The sequence below is a fragment of the Saccopteryx leptura genome, chromosome X, assembly GCF_036850995.1.
Source record: "Saccopteryx leptura isolate mSacLep1 chromosome X, mSacLep1_pri_phased_curated, whole genome shotgun sequence".
NCBI classification, from domain to species: domain Eukaryota; kingdom Metazoa; phylum Chordata; class Mammalia; order Chiroptera; family Emballonuridae; genus Saccopteryx; species Saccopteryx leptura.
The window spans coordinates 44,882,735-44,899,421 of NC_089516.1; the positions used below are offsets into that span (position 1 = coordinate 44,882,735).

Consider the following 16,687-nt stretch of genomic DNA (forward strand, 5'->3'; position numbering starts at 1 on the left):
AGAACTGTTTTCTGAGCCATTTGAAACTTAATTTGCAGACAATAAGACCCTTTTACCATTAAATACTTCAATGTTTATCTCTTAACAAGGACATTCTCTTCTATAACCACAGTTACAGTTATCAAAATCAAGACATTTAACACTGATTTAGTATTATTTCATATACAATGTGTATTATCTAGTTATCTAACATACAACATGTAACATACAGTCTCCCTAGCTGTCACAATAATGTTCTTTACAGCATTTGCCCCTGTCCAGGACCCAGGCCAGGTTTATGGATTGCGCTCAGTTGTCACGTCCCCTTTAGTCTTTAATCTGACCAGTTTCTTAGCCTTTCCGCAACTTTCATGACACTGACGGTTTTGAAAATGACCCTCATTTTGGGTTTGTTTTTTTCATCTTCATCATTAGATTCAGGTTATTCATTTTTGTCAGGAATATCACAGAACTGATGATGTAGTTTTCTTTCTTTTTTTTAAGATTTTTATTTATTCATTATAGAGAGGGGAGGGGGAGAGAGAGATAGAGAGAGAAGGGGGAGGAGCAAGAAGCATCAACTCCCATATGTGCCTTGACCAGGCAAGCCTAGGGTTTTGAACCAGCAACCTCAGCGTTTCCAGGTTGACGCTTTATCCACTGTGCCACCACAGGTCAGGCCGATGTAGTTTTTTCTCAGTGCTACATGTCACTAGTTACTTAATATCAATTTGCCCTTTATTGATATTAACTTTGATCACCTGGCTAAGGTGCTATCTCATCCTGTGAAGTTACTATCTTTCCCTTTGTAATTCATAACTATTTTGTGGGGAGATTCTTTGATATATGTAAATATCCTATGATGGTTTTTGCCTGTAACAATTAATTACCTGCTGTTTCCCTAATGATGTCTTTGTAATTTCATCATTTTTCTACATTGGTTAGTTGGCATTTTATTGTATGGAAAAACATTCCTTGCTTTGATGCCGAAAAGACAGTGAGTGATGTGCCTCCCAGGCACAATGAGCACACTTTGATTTGCCACTTGTCACTAATAGGAGCTAGAGCTGCTTGTTCTTATAAGTGGAGAAATGACTGACTCCGGAGTTAAAACAGGGAGTGTACAGAATGATCTGGAAGAACTGGTGGTGCTGGAAAGAAATGAGGTACTTAAAAGATGGGGACATTTCTAAAGCACACAGGAGTCAGCTTGAAGGAGCTTTCTCTGGCCAAATCTGGGACATTTTGAGTTGCAAAGTAAATAATGATAGTAATAGATCATAACCTGCTGAATAAGGAAGGAAGTCACAAGTCCATAGTATAAGTAGGTAGGCAGGTGTGTCGGTAGGCAGATAGATAAGGAAGAGGTGAATGCTTCTTTGTAATAGCATCCTGATCTTTTCTGGTGTGTCCACTAAATTCTCCACTCTTTCTGAGGATAATATTGGCAGTTACAAAGATTTTACAGTATTTTGAAATTATAGATTTGTAGAAAGTTGCAATGATGGTACAGAGAGATCGCATGTAACCCTTCATTCCGGTTCGCCCAATGGTTACATCCTGCATCGCCACAGTGCAGTATCACAAACAGGAAACTGACATTGCTACAATGTGTGTGTGATTCTCTGCCATTTTACACATGCATAGATTCCTGTACAATAATCCAGATACAGAACTCTTCCATCACTGCACAGGTCCACTGGTGGTGTCATTTTATCAGTTAGAGTGAAGTGTAGAAAACTTACTTCCCTTTAAGTCTCTTTACCCTGGCAGTTTATTTTATTTTATTTTTCTAATTTTTATTTATTGATTTGAGAGAAACATCAACTTGTTCCACTTATTTATGAATTGCTTGATTCTTGGACGTGCCCTGACCAGGGATCAAACCCACAGCCATGGCATATCAGGATGACACTAACCGAGTTACCTCGCTAGGGCCACCCTTGTAGTTTATAATAAAATTGTCTTAAAATATTTTTTCTACATACATGGAGATCCACATCAAACAATGTTATACTTTTTGCTCTGAACTTCAAACACAATTTTAAAAACTGAAGAGCAGAAAGAAAGTCTATTGTATTTACCCACATTTTTGTTCTTTCTGTGTTTTTTCTTTCTGATGTTCCATGACTCCTTTTATAATCTCTTTCCGTTTAGAGAACTTCCTTTTTTGCTTATGAAGATTATATTACGCTTTTCTTTCATGATTTTTCCAACAACTTTCAAAAAATTGAACAGATATTTCCAAACATGCACAAATATAAGGAGAATATTATAATAAACCCACCCAGCACAATAATTATCAACATTCTACAATTGTTATTTTATTTATTCTCTCCCATCCCCTCACTGTTTTTTTGCTGAAGTTTCTAAAGTAAATCTTAGACATAATATCTTGTCACATTTGAATACTTCATAATATTTCTATAGCTGAGAAGAACTTTTCAAATAACAACTAACACACTCATCGCCATTTATGATAACTCCTTCATATCTAATATCTAGTCTGGCTCAGTTTTCTCTTATTTTTTTTCTAAATGTCATTCTGAGTTGGATTTTTAAATCCAGATTTAAATAGGGTCCATGTGCTGTGTTTGGCTGACATGGCACTGAAGTTTCCCCTCCCTTTTATACTCTTTCTATGCCATTTGTTGAAGAAATTCACAGCTCCACTTATGAAGTATTCTGACCCCCAAATTAAACCAGAAGTTTTTCGAGTCCATAGCTCTATCACTTGGTACAAACATCACAAGGATACAGTCATCTAAACCCAGAAAGTGGGAAACTTTTAGCCTTTCTTTCAGGGTTGGTCTCCCTGGCAACACATTTTCTTAATTTTCCTTCATCTGAGAATTTCTTGATTTCCCCTTTATTATTATTTCTTCTTTTCTTCTTCCCCTTCTTCTTCATTTTACTTATTGATTTTTTAGAGAGACTACATATAGAGAGAAGGCAGAGGGGAGCAGGAAGTATCAACGCATAGTAGTTGCTTCTCATGTGTGACTTCACCAGGCAATCCTGGGGTTTCAAACTGGCGACCTCAGCGTTCCAGGTCAATGCTTTATCCACTGCACCACCACAGGTCAGGCAGTTTTTTAAAGCTTTATTGAGATATAACTCACATGCCATACAATTTACCCAAAGTGTGTGGGGGTTTTATATATATATTTATAAATATATATAACCATAACCACAATTTTAGAACATTTTTATCACCTCAAAAAGAAACCTTATACATACCATTAGCCATCACTCCTCTGCCCTGTTCCCTCACTCCTTGCCTCTGCCAACCTTATATCACCACTAATCTATTTTCTGTCTCTATACACTTCACTATTCTGGACATTTCACATGAATCAAATCATATGATATATGGTGTTGTGGCTGGCTTCTTTCAATCAGCATAATGTTTCACTGTTCATTCATATTGCAGCATGTACCAGTACTTTATTCCTTTTATGGCTATATAATATTCCACTGTACAGATATACCACTTTTTTGTTTATCCATTTCTCAGCTGATATACATTTGGTTTGTTTCCACTTTTTGGATATTATAAGTAATGCTGCTATAAACATTTGTGTACAAGTTTTTAATGGATATATATTTTCATTTATGATTATTTGAAGAACTGCCAAACTGCTTTCCAAAGTAGCTACACCATTTTACATTCTCACCAGCAACATGTGAAGGTTCCGATTTCTCCTTTTCGTCATCAACACGTTATTATCTGACTTTAATTCGAGTCATCCTAGTGGATGTGAGATGGTATCTCATTGTAGCTTTGATGTGCATTTTCCTGATAATTAATGATGTCAAACATCTTTTCATGTATTTGTTATTACGTCTTCATTTATGAAGGGTAATTTCGCTAGATACTGAATTCAGGGTTGACAGTTCTTTTCTTTCACATTTGAAAAATATCTGGCCTGACCTATGGTGGCACAGTGGATAAAGCGTCAACCTGGAAATGCTGAGGTTGCTGGTTCAAAAACCCTGGGCTTGCCTGGTCAAGGCACATATGGGAGTTGATGCTTCCTGCTCCTCCCCCTTCTCTCTCTCTCTCTCTCTCTCTCTCTCTCTCTCTCTCTTTCTCTCTCCTCCTTCTCTATAATGAATAAATTTTAAAAAATCTTAAAAAAAAAAAGAAAGAAAAAAAAAAGAAAAATATCGTGCCACTTCCTTCTCACCTCCATGGTTTCTAATGAACAATTCTTTGTCGTTAATCATTTTTCCCTTGTAGGTAGGATGCCATTTCTCTTTTGCTGATTTCAAGAGCTTTTTCTGAATTTAGTTTTCTGAAGTGTGATTATAGTGTGTTTGGTATAGATTTCTTTGATTATCCTTTTGGGGTTTGCTCAACTTCTTGAATCTCTAAGTTGCTATCTTTTGCCAAATTTTAGAGATTTTCAGCCATAACTTCTTTAAATACTTTTTCAGCCCCACACTCTTTCTCCTCTCCTTCTGGGACTCTGATGACATGAATGCCAGATCTCTTGTTATAATCTCACAAATCTTTGAGACTCTGGTCATTTTTTTCCAGTCAACTTTCTTTCTGTTGTTCAGATCATTTCTGTTGTATTGTCAAGCTCTCTGATTCTTTCCTTTGTCCTCTCCATTCTGCTATTGAGCTACTGAGCTCATCCACTGAGTTTTATGTTACTGTATTTTTTTCAGTTCTAAAATTTCCATTCAGTTCTTTTTCTATCTTCTATTTCTCTGCTGAGACCTTCTATTTTTGAATGTAAGTATATGGAAGCATCTTTATGATGGATACTTTAAAAATCTGGTCAGATAATTCTAACATCCATGTCACCTTGGTGTTGGTGTCTGCTGATTATCTTCTTTCATTCAAGTTGAGGTTTTCCTGCTTCTTCATATGATGCCTGATTCTCAATTATGTCCTGGATATTTTGAGAAGTATGAGACTCTGGGTATCATTTAAGTCTTGTGTTTAGCAGGCTTCCTCTGACACTGTTCTACTGGAAAAGGAGAATCTCCTCCTCCTCACTGCCAGGTGGAGGCAGAAGTTCAAGCTTCCTACTTGGCCTCCTCTAACATCCCAGAGAGGAATGAGTACCTTGTTGTTGCTGGGCAGAGGTAGAATGTCAGGTTTCCCACTGGGTGTAGAGGCAGAAGGGCACCTCCTTACTGGGTGGGGTGGAAATTCACGATCCCCACTTAGAATAAACTGACATTACTGAGGAGGGACCTCATTACCCCCTGGAAAGGGTGAAAGTCTTGGTGCCCCAATCAGCCTTTGCTGATGGGAATGGTGGTAGGGGCCACAGATTTTCCTTTGAGGCTTGGCTGGAGTAGAACAATTATTATCTAAAATTTTCTTTCTTGCTATACTGCCTCATTTCCTGGTATTTTAGCTAGAGGAAGTAGGCTTTCCTGGCAGTTTCTGTCTGTGTCAGTTGGCATTCTGGGTTGCCAGACTGCACAACACCTAGTCTAAGACATATGGGCAAACAGAAAACTCAGGAAAATCACTGTCATGTCATTCCTCAGGTTCTGAGGTCCCTAGTCAGCTTGCCTTTTTTCTCCAACTGACACAATCTTCTTATCTTTATTTTACATATAATGTCCAGGGCTTTTAGCTGTAGTTAGCGAGTTAGAACATGGGAGACTCGTGTCTATTCATTCCATTTTGGTCTCATTGGTAATTTTTAACTTAGTTTTTTCTCAGATCTTTTTTTTTTCATTGATGAGAGAGAGAGAGAGAGAGAAGCATCAACTTATTGTTCCACTTACTTGTTCCATTTAGTTGTGCATTCATTGACTGCTTCTTGTATGTGCCCTGACTGGGAATCAAATCCTCGATCTCTGGTGCACCAGGTCAATGTCTTATCCACTGAGCCACCCAGCCAGGGCTTAACTTAATTTTTTTTTATAAATAAATTTTTATTTTAATGGGGTGACATCAATAAATCAGGGTACATACATTCAAAGAAAACATTTCCAGGTTATCTTGTCATTTAGTTCTGTTGCATACCCCTCACCCGAAGAGAGATCGTCCTCCGCCACCCTCCATCCAGTTCTCTCTGTACCCCTCCCCCTTCCCCTCTCCCTCCTTCCCTCCCCCCACCCCCCGTAACCACCACACTCCTGTCCATGCCTCTTAGTCTCGCTTTTATGTCCCACCAATGTATGGAATCCTGCAGTTCCTGTTTTTTTCTGATTCGCTTATTTCACCCCGCACAATGCTACCAAGACTCCACCATTCCGCTGTAAGTGATCCGATGTCATCATTTCTCCTAGCTGAATAGTATACCATGGTGTATATGTGCCCCATCTTGCATTTTTCAGGGATTTGGCATGGTGATGGGGCCAACTTGGACTTGGTGAACATATTAAGGACACTACTCTTTTAGGGATTCTTGCTGTATTGGCCAAGAGTTTGCTTAAAGGCTTTTAATCACTGTAAAAAAAAATAGAGGACTGGATTAACTTAATTTTTTGAACAGTTAATACATTCATTTGGTTCTCTCTTCCCCAAAACCCCAAGTCTCTGTAACACAGAAAAATAATCCTGATTAGTTTGTGGTTGGTTTGAGGGGGTATAGGCTTAGAGATTATGTGAATAAAAACAACAAAGAAAGTATCCTTAACATTTCCCCACAAAGATAGTAGATATTGTTACTGTTATATTAAACAAGAATTTTTTTAAGTTATTATTCATTTTTACCTTTTTATCATGAAATATTATGCATATTTTGAATAATGTTATAAATATTCTCAAACATACTTCCTGCTATATATGTGCACATATTCCAGTGAGGCATATTTCTATGAGTAGCATCACTGTGTCCTACTGTATGCATGTCTTCAACATTACTAAATGAAGCCAAAATGCTTTCCAACATGATAATACCAATTTACACAGCCATCAGTGATGTTAAGAGTTCTCTATGCACCATATTCTCTTTATCACTTCATATTGTCAGTCCTTTTCATTGAAGACATTCTAGGGGTTGTGTAGTGGTATCTCATTGTGGTTTGAATTTGCATTCCCTGATTAACTAAGGAAGTTAAACCCTTTTTGTACATTTTATTGATGCTTTGGATGTCTTTTTTTTTTTTTTTTTTTTTTTTTTAAAGAGACAGAGTCAGAGAGAGGGATAGATAGGGACAGACAGACAGGAATGGAGAGAGATGAGAAGCATCAATCAATCAGTTTTTCATTGCAACACCTTAGTTGTTCATTGATTGCTTTCTCATATGTGCCTTGACCGGAGGGCCACAGCAGACCGAGTAACCCCTTGCTCAAGCCAGCGACCTTGGGTCCAAGCTGGTGAGCTTTGCTCAAACCAGATGAGCCCAGGCTCAAGCTGGCGACCTGGGGTTTCGAACCTGGGTCCTCCGCATCCCAGTCTGATGCTCTATCCACTGCACCACTGCTTGCTTTTCTTTTTTTTTTTTTTTTGAGAGAGAGAGGCAAGGGAACATACAGGGACAGGAAGGGACAGACAGACAGGAAGGAAAAGAGATGAGAAGCATCAGTTCTTCAATCTGGCTCCTTAGTTGTTCATTGACTGCTTTCTCATGTGCTTTGACCGGGGGGCTCCAGCCAAGCCAGTGACCCCTTGCTCAAGTCAATGACCTTAAACTCAAGCCAACGACCTTGGGCTTCAAGCCAGCGATCTTTGGGCTCATCTTTGTACAATCCAAAACTCAAACCAGCAACCCCTCACTCAAGCTGGTGAGCCTGCACTCAAGCCAGATGAGTCCACACTCAAGCTGCGACCTCATGGTTTCAAACCAGAGTACTCAGCATCCCAGTTCAATGCTCTATCCACTGCACCACTGCCTGGTCAGGCTGACCATGTTGTTTTGAACAGGATTGTGTTGTTACAGGTCTCTGTGTCATTCGCGGATGTGACTGTGGACTTCAGCAGAGAGGAGTGGCAGCACTTGGACCCTGCTCAGAGGCGCCTGTACCGGGATGTGACACTAGAGAACTACAGCCACCTGCTCTCAGTTGGTAAGCATAGCTGCCCTATGTGTCTGCCAGAGGCCTCAGTGAAGCTATTTCCATTCTCAGCTGCTGAGTGCTTTGGTACATATCAAGTGTGTAATGATGTCATTTTTTATTTGTCTAGATTCTTCAGTTCGTTTTTGGCATTATTATTATTATTACTCTTTTTCCAGTGAAATGTGATTACTTTTCTGAAGAACAAATGGAAGTACCATTGAAAGGTCCCTGAAACCCATTTAGTTGGACCCAATCTTGTATCATGTCCTGTTGACAGGGTACCAAGTTCCCAAACCAGAGGTCATTTTCAAGTTGGAGCAAGGAGAGGGACCATGGACGTTGGAGGGGGAAACCCCACATCAAAGCTGTTCAGGTGAGTGAGTGTGACCCAGGCAGATAGGGGATATGGAAGTAAATCTCACTTTTGTAGAAGAGGTTGGTACCTTTCAGAGGCTATGAAGGTAAACTGTTTTGGAAATTCTAAACTTTTGGACTTGCTTAGGGGATTGTTGACAGAAGCCCTTCCAATACCTAAAAGCTATCTCTAGCTTTGACCCCTGCCGCATCTATTGTTTTCTTCTCTTGACTTTTTAACAAGAAAACTGTCTCCAATTCTGTATCCTGAATCACATACATACCACACTATCATATCTAGGACCTCTTTATACTTCCTACACCACCTCCATCCCCCTTATCTTAAGATTCTTTCCCTGTACGTTCAGGTATTTTTAAAATTTCTTCCCTTTTATTCCAATTCCCCATATCCATTACTTATGCCTTCTTCCATGGGCAACTGGTCACATATATTTGATCTTTGAATGTTTGTTTGATTGTTTTAGAAAGAGAGAAGGAGAGAGAGAGAGAGAGAGAGAGAGAGAGAGAGAGAGATTTGTTGTTCCACTTTCTTATGCATTCTCTGGTTGCTTCTTGTATGTGCTCTGATCGAAGACTGAACCTACAACCTTTGTCTATTGGGAAAATGCTCTAACCCAGTGGTCCCCAACCCCCGGGCCACGGATCGGTACCGGTCCATGGGCCATTTGGTACTGATCCACAGAGAAAGAATAAATAACTTACATTATTTCCGTTTTATTTATATTTAAGTCTGAAGGATGTTTTATTTTTTTAAAATGACCAGATTCCCTCTGTTACATCCGTCTAAGACTCACTCTTGATGCTTGTCTCTGTCACGTGATACATTTAGCCATCCCACCCTAAAGGCCAGTCCATGAAAATATTTTCTGACATTAAACTGGTCCGTGGCCCAACAAAGGTTGGAGACCACTGCTCTAACCAACTGACCTATGCAGCCAGGGCTCATCTTTGAATTTGTGTGGTATTCTCTTAAAGCCTGAAGTATTGGTTTATGAGTATGTATTTTTCATATACAGAAATTATATTGTGCTATATGTCTTAATTCTGTTCCTTTTTTTCACTTATCTTTTGTCTTTTTGATGATAGCCATTTTAACAGGTATGAGATGATATCACTGTGGTTTTGATTTCCTGGATAATTAACGGTGTTGAGAACCTTCTCATGAACCTGTTGTTCAAGAACTGTATGTCTTCTTAGAAAACTTTTTATTTGGTTCCTCTGGCCATTTTTTAATTGCATTGGGTTTGGAGGTCGTGGTGTTTGCTTTGCTATTGTGCTTTGTGAGTTCTTTATATGTCTTGGCTAATAACCTTTTATCAGATGTATGATTTGCAGATATTTTCTCCCATTCCATAGGTTGCCCTTCATTTTGTTGTTTCTTTTGTTGTACATTTTTTAAATTTTATTTTATTGATTTTAGACAGAAAAAAAGGGAGAGAGAAACATCGATTGTTGTTCTACTTATTTATGCATTCATTGGTTGTTTCTTGCATGTGCCTTGACCAGGGATAGAACTAGGAACCTTGGTATATCAGGACAATGCTCTAACCAACTAATCTACCCGGCCAGGGCTTATTTTGCTGTATATTTTTAAAAACATTTTCTTCCTGTCTAGCCCTTTTACTGTCTCCCTTCCTGAATCTGACTCTATTCTGTGCTGTTTGTTCAGATGATACATTTTCACCCTGTGATCAGATTTCACTGTTGCATAAAATGGCTCTTAATTTAGCATATATGGCTCTTTCCTTTTTCTCTTTCTTCATATCACAGGAACTTAGAGAAAAGCACAGGATTTTTAGACTGTGTGGTAACTGAGGCTTTTACCTCTGTTTTTAGAACGTCCCCAGAATTAAGACCTTGTTTCTATTATATAATTCAGAGTCTGATCGGGAGAGAGAAACCACATACTAATTTGAACAGGGAAAGTTTAATATAAAGAATTATTAGCGGCCCTGGCCAGTTGGCTCAGTGGTAGAGCATCGGCCTGGCGTGCGAGGGACCCGGGTTCGATTCCCAGCCAGGGCACACAGGAGAAGCACCCATTTGCTTCTCCACCCCCTCTCCTTCCTCTCTGTCTCTCTCTTCCCCTCCCGCAGCCAAGGCTCCATTGGAGCAAAGATGACCCGGGCACTGGGGATGGCTCCTTGGCCTCTGCCCCAGGCGCTAGAGTGGCTCTGGTCGCGGCAGAGCGACGCCCTGGAGGGGCAGAGCATCGCCCCCTGGTGGGCAGAGCGTCGCCCCTGGTGGGCGTGCCGGGTGGATCCCGGTCGGGCGCATGCGGGAGTCTGTCTGACTGTCTCTCCCCATTTCCAGCTTCAGAAAAATACACACACAAAAAAGAATTATTAGCTATAGTGGGATTGGAATAACAAGCAATGGCTAGTAAGAGTAAAGAGAACTCTACAGAATAAAATAATAGTGGGAGTAAAGAACAACTAGTACCTCTACCATTGTGATAGAGCACCCAAGGAAATGCTTCCCCTGCTTCCAAGAGATGAGATCTAGGCTTTGTTGAGAGGGCACCACCATGGTTCATAGCATGGCACAAGAGTTGCTGTGCTGCCACGCTGGTAGAACTTGCTGGAAATCTGCCCTCTGGGGTTCCAGAGAGAGCTAGCTGATCATGGGGAAGTGGCTTGCTGGAGGTTTTCTACTACCATGCATCTGAGAGGGGTGCCAAGGCAAACCACTGAGTGCTGCTGGCTCAGTGCACTGCAGCAATCTGGAGCTGGAGAAGCTACTAGTGCTGCAGGAGGTGGGTGCTGGAGAAGTCACCCATTACGGACAGAGCTGAGCTCTAGAGAAGCCACCTACACTGCAAGACCTGAGTGCTGGGGAAACTGCATGTGTATCAGGAGCCAGGTGTTAGCAAACTCACCCACACTGCAGGAGCCTGGTGCTAGACAAGCTGCCCCTGCTGAAAGAGTGTGAGTGAGCCCGCTAGAACCAGGAGGCAAAACCCCTCCACCTACAATGTCTCTCAATTATCTTCTACTGACCAAGCTCATCACTGTACCAGCTGGCAAAGGAAAAACAGACTTTGAGAGACCCAGATCCATTTTTGTAGAGTAGACAAGGAAGCATGAATTTGGAGTTGACAGGCGATAAATTAATAACTGGCACACTTATTCTTCAGTTTTCTGAAGTGGAACATGGAAAATTATTTAATAATTTTACATTTAAATTTATTGAATTTGGGGAGATAGAAGAGTATATTTTGTTTTTTTTCAGTAAGAGTTTTCAAGTGTCTGCTAAGAGGAATTCAAAAGACCATAGAATATATTTGGAAAGGGAAGATAACTGCATGAAATGTTAATAATTTCAGTCTTTGTGTATTAATTCTTTCTGTTATAATGCAAAACTGTGCCAAGTTCAGTATCAATATGTGCGGCACCATATTTCTTTTTACACGTAGAGTATACCGAAATTAGGATATCAAGGACAATTCATTTTGAATATGTACAAAAGAGTACAACAGCAAGTTTAATATAAATGTATATCCTCTCATGAGGTGAATGGATTCATTCAACAAGTCAACTCCTAACCCTAATGCATCACTCAGGAAACACAGCCCAAATCATTGTTCTGCAATCTCCTAGAGCAGTGGTCAGCAAACTCATTAGTCAACAGAGTTAAATATCAACAGTACAATGTTGAAATTTCTTTTGAGAGCCAAATTATTTAAACTTAAACTATATAGGTGGGTACATTCCTTATCGAAGTAGTGCCCGCACGTGGTATTTTGTGGAAGAGCCACACTCAAGGGGCCAAAGAGCCACATGTGGCTTGTGAGCCGCAGTTTGCTGACCACTGTCCTAGAGCATTGTGGTCAGTTGCATGGTTAATATTGGGTCATTGTTGAGTCCATTGGGGAAGGAAAGGAAGAATAGAGAAGATGTGCCCACTGTTTTGAGGCCTGACCTTTAAGTGGCACATACCGCTTCTGCTTATACTCCGCTGTGAGAACAAAGCAAAGCTGTTCAATGTAATGCCCAGCTACACTTCGTTACTATAAAAGGAGAGGTAAACAGGTTTTGGTAGATGGCTTGAAGTTTCTGCCATAGATGGCTTTTCCTCTCTTATTTTACACTTGTTAAAAGCAAATATTCCTGGGACCAAGGAAAACCTGCAGTTGGCTATAGAGTTGGAGCACAGATACTTATTTACTGTTTGTCTATGTCAAGATAGCTGGTGTTGTAAGAGTTTTTACTATAGAGATACAGGAATTGATGTTTGATACACATAAGTTTAATGTTGATGCTCATAATGGTCCAGAGAGAAAAGCAAAAAGAAGCAGAGAGGTTAATGAGGTTTTAGAATTGATATGTAATAAGGACAACAATCTAAACTATTTCTTGAGTGCCAGGCATCCCTTTAATAGACTTCAGTTTATACTTCTGGGTATTCTACTCACTATCCAGACCCCTTACTAGTGGATATGGATTCAGATCCCATCTCTCTCACTTATTTAGCTTTCTGATCTTGAGCAAGTTCCATAACTTCTCTGTGCTTCTATTTTCTCATCTGTGAAACATTATTTAAAATGACAGCTACCTCTTAGAGTTTAGTGAGGATTAAATGAGCTGTTATGTGTAAAGCACTTGGAACAGTGCCCAGTGCATCACAAATGCATATATATATTTTGTATATAGTGAGTGTTCTAGAAGAATTTTATATTACTACATTATTACTATTTTCATTATTGTATGGATTTGATGTTCATCCTGTCTGAACTACATGTACCCTCTATCCTCTGCTAATTGGTCCTTGAGTATTTTCACTTTTTTTATTTTTAGATGAGGATATTGGGCAAACCCAGCAACAGAGGATTTCTGGAGAAGTTTCATTTCACTGTGAGAAATTTGATCAATCCATAGAAGATTCACTGTGTTCCATTTTAGAAGAATTGTGGCAAGATAATGAACAACTAGAGAGATATCAAAAAGACAAAAATAACCTTGTAAGTCATGTGAAAGTATTCATTAAAGAGAGGGGCTATGAATGTAAAAACATTGAAAAAATAATTAATGTGAGTACCAAACTTGTTCCTTCCATTAAAAGACTCCAGAACTGTGACACATTTGAAGAGAGTCTGAAGCATACTTTAAACTTACATAATTATAATAAAAGCAATGCAACAATGAACCTTGATAAGGTTTTTGGAAATGGCAACAATTGTTCTCATAGCTCTTCCTGTACTAAGAATGAGAATGCTAATACAAGAGCAAATGCTTATGAACATAATCAATGTGGAAAACATCATGGCCACAAACAAGTTCTCAACCACCATCAGAAAATTCACATGGGGGGGAAACTTCATTTGGGTGCTGAGAATGTAAAGAGCTTCACCCAGAATTCAGATCTCTTTGAGCATCAGAGAATTCATGCTGGAGAAAAATCCCATGAATGCCACAAAAATGAGAAAATCTTCACTCAGAAGCCCCAGGCTGATGTAGCTCAGAGTGTTTATACAACAGAAAAACCCTATATGTGTACTCAATGTGGGAAGGCCTTTACTCTCAAGTCAAACCTCATTACACATCAGAAAATTCATACTGGGCAGAAACCCTACAAATGCAGTGAGTGTGGAAAAGCCTTTTTCCACAGATCCTATCTCTTTAGACATATGAGAATTCATACAGGAGAAAAACCTTATCAATGCAGTGAATGTGGAAGAAGCTTCTCCCAGAATTCAGACCTCAATATACACCAGAAAACTCACACTGGAGAGAAACTCTATGCATGCAGTGAGTGTGGGAAAGCCTTCACAAGAAAGTCAGCACTCCGGATGCATCAGAGAATTCACACAGGTGAGAAACCCTATGTATGCACTGAATGTGGGAAAGCCTTCATCCAGAAATCACATTTCAATACACATCAGAGAATCCATACTGGAGAAAAACCTTATGAATGTAGTGACTGTGGGAAATCATTCACTAAGAAGTCGCAACTCCACGTGCATCGAAGAATTCACACAGGAGAGAAGCCCTATATATGTACAGAATGTGGAAAGGTCTTTACTCATAGGACAAATCTCACTACACATCAAAAAACTCATACTGGAGAGAAACCCTATATGTGTGCTGAATGTGGCAAGGCTTTCAGTGATCAGTCAAATCTCATTAAACACCAGAAAACTCATACTGGAGAGAAACCCTATAAATGCAATGGCTGCGGAAAAGCCTTCATATGGAAGTCACGCCTCAAAATACATCAGAAATCTCATATTGGAGAGAGGCACTATGAATGCAATGAATGTGGAAAAGCCTTTATCCAGAAATCAACACTAAGTGTGCATCGGAGAATCCACACAGGAGAGAAACCTTATGTTTGTCCTGACTGTGGGAAGGCCTTCATCCAGAAATCACACTTCATTGCGCATCATAGAATCCATACTGGAGAGAAGCCTTATGAATGCAGTTACTGTGAAAAACGTTTCACTAAGAAATCACAACTCCATGTGCATCAGAAAATTCACACAGGAGAGAAACCCAATATATGTGTTGAGTGTGGTAAGGCATTCACTGACAGGTCAAATCTCATAACTCACCAGAAAATCCATACTAGAGAAAAACCCTATAAATGCAGCGACTGTGGCAAAACCTTCACCTGGAAGTCACGCCTCACTATCCATCAGAAATCTCATACTGGAGAGAGACACTACAAATGCAGTAAGTGTGGCAAAGCTTTCATCCAGAAAGCAACACTTAGTATGCATCAGATAATTCATACAGGAAAGAAACCCTATGCTTGTACACAATGTCAGAAGGCCTTCAATGACAGATCAAATCTCATTAAACACCAGAAAATCCATAGTGGAGAAAAACTTTATAAAGTCAGTGACTAAAAAAGTCTTCAGCTAGAAATTATAACTTCATATGCATCAGACATTTCAGAGTGGGGAAGAGGAGTGTCTGATGCTGCAATCATTGTGCAGGGGAAGGGGATATGACAGACTACAAGTGAAGTGAAAGAGAAGGCAGACAAAGTCAAGTATCTCCTAAATCCAAGTACCTGCAACCCCACAGTTGATACACAATTATATGTGTAGGGAGACTCTTCAATAAAGCCTTTGGGCATTAGTCTTGTTTGGTTTCATGATTCATGCAGGGACTCTCAAGCTTCTGCAAATGGTAGAAATGGATACCCCAGATGATTTGTAATCTCGTTTCACTTTTTGGATAAAGGGTTTTTATAAATTTAACACTGATTAGTTCTTCATGCCCTAGAACCCTGATGGTGAACCTTTTATTTATTTATTTTTAATTTATTTTATTTTTATTCATTTTTTAGAGAGGAGAGGGAGAGACAGAGAGAGAAAGAGAGAGAGAGGAGAGACAGAGAGAGAGAAGTGGGGGAGGAGCTGGAAGCATCAACTCCCATATGTGCCTTGACCAGGCAAGCCCAGGGTTTCGAACTGGCGACCTCAGCATTTCCAGGTCGATGCTTTATCCACTGCGCCACCACAGATCAGGCCATGGTGAACCTTTTAATAAAAACCACCCACTTTTGCAGTGCCGGTCAACCTGGTCCCTTCCGCCCACTAGTGGGTGTTCCGGCTTTCATGGTGGGCCAATCGCAGCACCCTTTGGTTGCTCCGCTACCTGTGCCTACTAGTGGGCGGGAGGGACCAGGTTGACCAGCACTGCAAAAGTGGGCAGTTTATATAAAAAGGTTGGCCATCACGGCCCTAGAATGTAAACGTACTCACTATTGGCCAGAATTTTTTCAAATTTCTAGGGTGGTGAGAAAAGTTTTCATTGTCCAAATACCTGCAGGGCACTGAAGTCAGGGGAAAAACCTATTTGGGAATGCAGATCTTCGTAGAAGCCAGAAGTTTTTGTGATCATTGACATTTAAGACACTGAAAGAGTGTGATGAGGGACTGCTTTTTCTCTTCCCTTTGAAAAGTCACCATGGTTTATTTTTTAAAAATGAAATACAATTTTAAAACTTAATATTAAGTCGACTGTATGCATCAGCAAATTAGGCAAAGCTCTGGTTTATGTTAAAGGAATACAATTGTTAAATATCACACACTAAGGGTGCTAATTGTTCCCTCATTAATTCCATGCTGTGGCAGCAGGTAATGAGTCGCACTCGAAAAAACTATGCATACTTTCTAACTTGTGCCCCAAAAGCTATCATTTATGTAAATTGCAGACTACAGACTTCTCATCCTTTCAGTGACTGACCCTGAGCTACAGGACTCTGGACTTCCAGTCATGTCCATTGAGGCCTTTGCTTTATTGGAGATTCTTGTTTGAAAAAGCATGAGAGCATGAGTGAGAAATTGGGTTTCAATACATGAAGTTTTTATTTTGTTTTTCTTCCAAGTTAGTTAAGGTATATTCA

General features: G+C 39.8%; 1 protein-coding gene across 3 annotated transcripts in view; it reads left to right on the forward strand.

Annotated features, from left to right (window-relative positions):
* ZNF41 (zinc finger protein 41) overlaps window positions 1–15,799 on the forward strand; it is a 41,178-nt gene extending 25,379 nt beyond the window's left edge. For all 3 annotated transcript variants that reach the window (XM_066356393.1, XM_066356394.1, XM_066356395.1), the window contains exons 3-5: window positions 7,840–7,966; window positions 8,235–8,330; window positions 13,129–15,799. In XM_066356393.1, the coding sequence (XP_066212490.1) occupies window positions 7,840–7,966; window positions 8,235–8,330; window positions 13,129–15,179 (2,274 nt within the window). In that variant the 3' untranslated portion in view covers window positions 15,180–15,799. The remainder of the gene's footprint in view (window positions 1–7,839; window positions 7,967–8,234; window positions 8,331–13,128) is intronic.
* The last annotated feature ends 888 nt before the right edge of the window (window positions 15,800–16,687 follow it).